This window comes from Fopius arisanus, unplaced genomic scaffold (genome assembly GCF_000806365.1).
Source record: "Fopius arisanus strain USDA-PBARC FA_bdor unplaced genomic scaffold, ASM80636v1 scaffold00071, whole genome shotgun sequence".
In the NCBI taxonomy this organism is placed as follows: domain Eukaryota; kingdom Metazoa; phylum Arthropoda; class Insecta; order Hymenoptera; family Braconidae; genus Fopius; species Fopius arisanus.
This window is the reverse complement of record NW_011887810.1, coordinates 229677-237027: the sequence shown is the minus strand read 5'-3', so window position 1 is coordinate 237027 and position 7351 is coordinate 229677. Positions and strand designations below refer to the sequence as shown.

The following is a 7351-nucleotide window of genomic DNA, read 5'->3' as shown; positions in this document are numbered from 1 at the left end:
ATAAGTTGTTCCAATCATCTCTGAATGATTAATTGAAAAAAATCCCACAATCATCCCATAATTATCATCATATAATTATATTTATAATTACATAACATTCCGGTGAATACATGTTTAATTTATGGATTAATAATTCAAATTTTTTAATTTTTCAATTTCAATTAGCCATTTTTTAAAATTAATTAGTTAATTTAATTTCATTATGTTCCCAGAAAATTGGCGGAAATGAAAATATTTTTTGTCTGCATTCGATGCTCGAAAAAATTCACACATTTATTTCGTGGTGAGTTCCCCAATTACCGAGATAATGACGAAAGTCGAATGAATCTAGAGTGCTGATTTCTTGCGTTTGAGAAGTGATCGTTTCTTGCGTCGCTTTTCAGTTGGCTTATCGTGATTGGCAGTCTCAGGTACCACCTGGGGTATGGGTGCCTCTAAACTCATGACACGAGTTTTGTCGCCAATGAGTCTCGGCAGATCATTCCTCATCTCCGCGTATTTCGACCACTTGATCATCGGTGGTTCCTCAGATCTCTGCTCTCTGCTCATCTGGAGCTTTCGTGATTTCTCCAGACGTGCGATAAGATTTGTCGGCTCCGCGTCGGGGATATCCTTGTTATCGAATTTGAGTGCGTGCTTCTCGAAGGCAAGATTCGAATTGTCCAACGTCTGCTTCGCTCGTTCGATCTCCGCTCCGATGTCCACCATGTCGAACAGCCGGTCCTGGAAATCGGTGGATGAGTGATTTTTTTTTACTCGGCTCAAGTGAATTTATATGATAAAAATATTTAATTTCTTCGGTAGGAGAAACCATTTTTGTTTAGATCCTCAGATAAAAAGAAGAAAGGGAATCGGCCTCAAAATATCTCGAAATATCTCGAAATATCTCGAATGAGACTAAGGGTAAAGAAACAGACCCGCCACCATGACGTTATAGCGGAATTTTGAAAATTCAAAAAATGTCAAAAATTTTCAAAATCGCAAAAATTTTGGAATCAAATTGCTTTTTTGATAAGGAAAACATGGAAAGAATGATTTAATGTATAATTTACTGCCTTTTCTTATAAAAAAAAAGGAGAAAGGTAATCGATCTCGAAATATCTAGAAATATATCGCAATATCTCAAAATATCTCGAAATATCTCGAAATATCTCGAATGACCATAAGACCCGTAAGACGATACCGGCCCGCCACCACCACGTCGTGTCTAAATCTCAAACAATAGATTTCATGAATGCGGGGACGGAGCATAAAAACGCGAGACATTAACTGTCATAATAAGTGAAAAATGACTGTCAGTACCTGAAGATCCCGCCGCTTCCTCCGTAATTCAGCCAAGTCTTCCTCGAAGGAATCAGCCAATCGCTGTTTGACCCTCCGCTGGAGGGGGACAAAACCCTCTTCAACCTCTTCCTCAGGTATAGGTCTGCCATACCCCTCCCACAAGTGATCCATGTCATCGTCAAACAGTTCGCCCATTGCTCCTGACAAACTTCTCGATCCTAAAATTGGTCATCATTACCTTCTGCCCCCACTTGATCTCCCCCAAGGAAATTTAAATAATTTACTCAACTCTAACACATGCACGTGCGTCAGGATCACATGAACGTAATAATAAACAACATCTCTTCATTTCCATAACCAATCATTTATTTATCGTAAAGACGAAAATGGGGCACACGAGCATTGGGATTTTACATATATGAAGCCGTGAATTCAGGATAATTCAGGATAATTCATATCAATTCATATAATCTCAATTGAGCTGAACAGAGAAAAAGATTTCCTATTGCTAGGAAGTCACACAAGTCATTCGTTTCTCACATTTTAATATATTTCACCTCTCCTCTTTCCTTTACCGTCGAACTGACAAAATATAAAAGCCGGGGATTCCCTCTTCATGCGACCAACAACATCCGATTCAAGTCTGTAATCACTGGAGATCAATACCAGAAAGTACTCGAGGGATGAATAAATCATATCTCATTAAAATTCTTCTCTTCTAAATGAGACATGACATTGATGACTCATCGATTCATTAAATACCAGAAATTATGAATTTTCTCATGTCATTGATTAGACGGTCGCGCCATCTGGAACACGAGTGGCGCGCAATTCAATTTCGTAATTGATGAAAAATGAGAAAAATCGAATGAGAGAGTGAGAGAGAATAAGAAGAAAGATGAGAGAAAGTGATAGAGAAAGAGAGATAACAGAGAGGTGATAGATAAAAGGAGGTGATATGAGGGTGAAAATTAAAAGGACACATGCTTCTCGCTGCGTTCGCACTTGACGCTCTTGACGGCTTCCTGGACAAAATCATCAGCTGTCGCAGTCTCGTTGACCATCGCCCTGAGAGCTGCAGCGCGTCTTTCGCGCTTTGCCTGTCTCTCCGCCATTTCCTCCATTTCACTCTCAAGGTCATTGAGCCGGGCCTTAGTTTGACGTGCGCGCGACGCAGCACCCGACGTCTCCGTCTCTACGTCAGCCAATTTGGACCATCTCGTCATCGCTGCACTTCTCTCACCCTCGGTATCGCTCAGCAATTTTGATCGTCTCTTGAATGCCACGTCTGCTTCCTCGAGGGCACTCTTCGCCGACTCCGTCACTTTCTCCATGACATCCTGACGTCTATCCGTCACACTGCGTCGCAAATCGTCGTAGTGCTCGCTGTCGTAACTCAAACTTGCCGCGTGCGCTTTGAAACGGCGCGTCGTTGCGGCAATTTCACTTGCAAAATCGTCGGACAAGTTGCGACGATTTGTCCGTTGGCCGCGTATGTCGTACACTGTGTCCTCGTCGTCCTCGTACAGGGTTGGGGCTTGGGTGCGGGGTCGAGGTGTATCAAATTCGAGGTCAAGGTCACGTGCGTAGGTGCTCGCTCTAGGACCCGCCAAGTCCCGGCTGCCTGCAAAAACCCAGTGGAGAGACATGTACACATTCAGGTGAACACGGTGATAAATTTATTAATGACCCTCAAATTAACTCTGACCCTCAGTAATTCAGGCAATTCTCTAATTTTAACCTGGACTTCACTCAACTTTAGAGCATTTTTACTGAGATTGTCCAGTAAGATTTTCCAATTGCAATATTACCGTGTGTCAGGGTAAATTTTAGTGGAAATTTTTCGCCGTGTATCGGTTGCGGAGTGGTTCAAGGACCATCAAGGACTGACTGTTGAAAATTTTTGATTATTCTCTTTTGAGTTGTTTAAATTATTAAAATTTCCGAGACCTTGAAAATTATTAATGGGGGATTTTTTTTAGGGGTTTGAAGTTTTTGAGGAAAATTTTGAAGAGTGACGTTTCGCTACACTGTCGGAAAATGACACTTGAAATTTTCAATCAGAAACATTGCAATTATTAATAACGAGAAATCCTTTATTGCCGGATGAGTTAATTTTTTTGCATAAAATAATTCTGCTAATTCTCGGATTTCAGATTGAATTTTGAAAACGTGGAAAATCCGCGCAATGATTTCTCTGAATTTTCTATTTATTGATAATTCAAGTTTTCATTGAAAAATCAATTATTCAACATAAAAAACCGGATCTTCCCCGATTTTCAAGACAAATGAGAAATTTAGTAAGAATTTTAATTAAATTTTCATTTAATCTACATTGATACCGATATAATTGGAAATTCTGACGACTTTGTGACTGAAATTTCACGAAATTTTCAACAGTATAACGACACCAACAGAATTGGGGATCACTTTAGGGACTTTGGGCATTGATTTATTTCCCCGATTGATTTCTCTCTTTCTCTTCATTTATCCTCTGAATTTTCAGTAGATCGGACAGGGGCTAGGGGATAATCGACAGGTGCAGGAACTCAAAATAATAAATCCATATAATCAATGATATCCTAGACAACAAAAATAAATCGATAAAATAACTGATAAACGATAAACTCTTGACTCCCAGATGACGAATAACTCTCCCTCGATCTCTCTCGCATAATCCATGGAAAAAAAAGTTGAAGGGTTTCTCCAAAATACGCACTGACTCCATTTAAACCATATCATTTAGAAAAATTCACAAGATATCAATTTATTGAACAGTCAATCAAAATTTTTGTACAATGATTATGGACAACAACAGTATTAATGAAATTTTCTCGACAAAAAAAAATAAAATTTCTCCAACTACGAGGATCTCATTCTCAATAGACGTAACTCCGTTGAGATTAAAAACATTTGGCTGGATGCAACGATAAGAGGCAAGATGAGAGAAAAAAAAATCATTCCGACGAATATTCACTCTTGGGGATTGGGGTGTCATGCCAGCCAGAGGTCCGTGAAGAAAAAGGATTTTGCGTGGGATTCAATGGATATTTGCCAGGCAGAGGAGAAAAACGCCTTTCGAAATCTCTTGTGAAATATTAAAACTAGAAAAAATGACAAGGTCTTAATTTTTCGCAAATATCTCCAAAACCAGACGAGACAGCTCAATTATTGTAATGACCTATTATCTAGCTCTCAACGAGCTCCACAAAAAAGGTCATTAAAGAAATTTTAATTTGTCAGCTAGTTTTGCAGATTTTACGGGATTTTTCGCAAATTCGACAATTTTTTGAGATTCCGCTTTTTGTTTGTTGGCAATTATCGATTATAATTAGCAATAATCTCTCGTTTTTCTCCCCGATTTATTGTTTTGGGGATTTTTTTTTGGATGCGGGGCAGGGCGTGGACATCATCATACTCGACATTCCTCAAAACCATTTTGGTAAACGACTGAAGATGTTACCGATGTCGCTACGTCTTGCTGCAATCTCATCAGCAAGGGATGTCCTAGCTTCTGGAAATAATGGCCTTCCGCTGTACTTGCGATCCAGGTGATCCACCATTGGTTTGTAGTATGACTCTCCTTTATCGTAATTGCATCCGTAGACGCGTGTACGCGGCCTGCTCAATATTGGCCTCGACATTTCAATCGATATCGGTTTTTTTTTAAATTTTTTTCTCGTCCAGACAATCGCACACTTCAGCACCTGATCTTCTACTTGTTACCTGCAATTATATTGTTTATTTTTATTTTTAGGGGTTTTTGGGGAGAGCTATTTGGGGATTGAGTTGCAATGCCAGAAGAAATCTAGGAAATGAGCGAGGGGGTGGGGTGGGGAGGGGAGGGGGTGAGGGTATTTTTGTTTTATTGTTGGGATAATCGGTTTTTTGCACTTTTGCATTCGCTAACTTGCTGAATTCGTTGGCAAAGATTTTTTTTTTTTTGAGTAAAATTAATGTTTTTTATCATTTTTTTGAAAATGTTTTTGTTAATGTCAATTTTTTATAAATGGTTTATATTTTCCAAGTATATTATAAAATGAATATCAATTTTAATAGTTGTGAGAAAATTATGTAATAATGAGTAATTATTATTCTAGGGTTTTTGGTGGGTATTGGGTATTTGTTTGAGTCTCAAAGTTGAAAAAAAAAATCTATTTTAATTTTTAATTCTTTGAGGTTTGTGCTACCGCGGAAACTCGTGGCAATTCGGTCGCTCCACCCCGGAATTTTAAAATAGACTGAATCTAATTTTGTGTCCGTGAAATTCTGTGTTTTCAGTTCAGCATAACACCGAGAAATATGTAAATACAAGATAACAATAAGTTCGCCACCCCCTAAAGAGCTTCATTCCATTCTAGTTCCAAAAATCTGCAGAAGATTTTTAACACTCGGTTATTAAAAATATATATATTTATGTATCCACATCCAATGGCACAAAATTTACCTCTCAATTTTTAATTACTCGATTTTTGATTGAATTATAAATAAACATTTTTTTTCTGAAGATCCAAAATGATTATTAAAAATAAATAAACTTTCTGTATATATAAATTTATAGAAATATATAATAAATTTTATATATAAATAAATAGACTTTTTCAACATTTTTCCACAACTTTTTGTTTAACAATAAGTGTAAATAGATGAGATTTTCTCCTGAATAGACCAATGAATTCTTTCTCCGAGATGAATTAATTTTTCTTGCAAATATTTCACTCGCAAAATTATCAACAAACTCTAATCATCAATTTTAACAAATAAAAAAAAAACGAAACCCCATTTTTTACAATTTTGAATATATTCTCATCAGATCATAAAACCTCCAAGTGTTATCAATTATTTTATCAATTAATCATGTTCTATTATATTAATTAGTAATGCCCTCCCCCGATTGACTAAAAATTTTTTTGACACTGGACTTTTCCCCCGATTTTCCAAACTTCAAGTTCTATTTAAACTCCCCACGTGTCTGGAATCGTCCCCGAGGTCCACATGGCCTTGACCGACCCTCGGCGATGATTTGGTCGGTGCATCATCGCAAGTAGGCGGATAAAATCATTAGCCAAGAAATAGTGCAATTAATAACAAACGAAATCGACACCATTCCACTGCCTAATGATTCAACCGATTCGACCGCAAACAATTTCGAGTAATTGGCTAAATCTCGTAATTGATAATTAATATTCTCAAATAGGCGACAATGATTTACAACCACTGAGATTTATCACTGGGTCATTGAGGTGTTACGTAACGAGAGACAAAGCAGAAGGCGCGAGCCTAGCCAGATTTGGCCTGCCAGGGCTTTTCAAATTGCTCATATCGATTACAAAAATTCAACCAATCCACAATAAATTATTGAACTATTGAATTATTTATCTATTACAAAATCATCAAAACACTCATTTTTCAATTGGACTATATAAAAAATCGCTTGTCATACATCATTTCTTAGTGAACATTCAGTATTTTAAAATATAGTATTTTTGTAAATAGGATATTCATAAATAGTTCATATACTATCATTCATACATGGAAATGGAAGGCTACTTACTCAGAAATGGTTAAATTAAAATATTCAAAAATTGAAAGACTCATTCTCTGAAACTCCTGAACAATCCCCATCAATCGATATTAATTGATAAATCCCAATCCTCTATTGATGATAATTACACTAAATAATTAATAATAATAGCAATGATGATACTACTCCGTCTAAAATTAACGCTCTGAATTTCCAGATTCCTAATTAATTGCCAGCCGCTATAAATATAATACTCCAGTATTGAATTAAACCAGAAACAGGAATTTGAATCTTCGGGGTTTTTAAATATCGACTTATATAGAAAACTATCGATACCAGAGGAAAATGTCAAAAAATCATTTTTGTGGGTAATTTAATGGACTACAAAAAAGTCCTCTATCGTTTTATTGTAGAATCGATAGGTTGGGGGGGATCGATGAGTACAAATTTTGACAAATGTGTCTATTATTTTATAGTGAAGAGGGGAGGAAAATCGGCAACCGATTCCGCAATAATTCATTGATAATCGTAGGGGGGAGGTGG

The 7351-nt window shown here is 37.0% G+C and overlaps 1 protein-coding gene across 2 annotated transcripts; it reads right to left on the bottom strand.

Annotated features, from left to right (window-relative positions):
• Positions 1 to 197: 197 nt before the first annotated feature.
• LOC105269582 (uncharacterized) lies at positions 198 to 5032 on the bottom strand. 2 transcript variants are annotated; one of them, XM_011309951.1, is made up of 3 exons: positions 4748 to 5032; positions 1303 to 1502; positions 198 to 723 (listed from the first exon to the last, which is right to left on the bottom strand). In XM_011309951.1, the coding sequence occupies exons 1-3, from the start codon at positions 4926 to 4928 to the stop codon at positions 328 to 330; spliced, it is 777 nt and encodes a 258-aa protein (XP_011308253.1). In that variant the 5' UTR covers positions 4929 to 5032; the 3' UTR covers positions 198 to 327. The 2 variants fall into 2 exon arrangements, with proteins under 2 accessions (XP_011308253.1, XP_011308252.1); XM_011309950.1 differs by lacking the exons at positions 198 to 723; positions 1303 to 1502 and adding an exon at positions 1629 to 2908.
• Positions 5033 to 7351: the final 2319 nt, after the last annotated feature.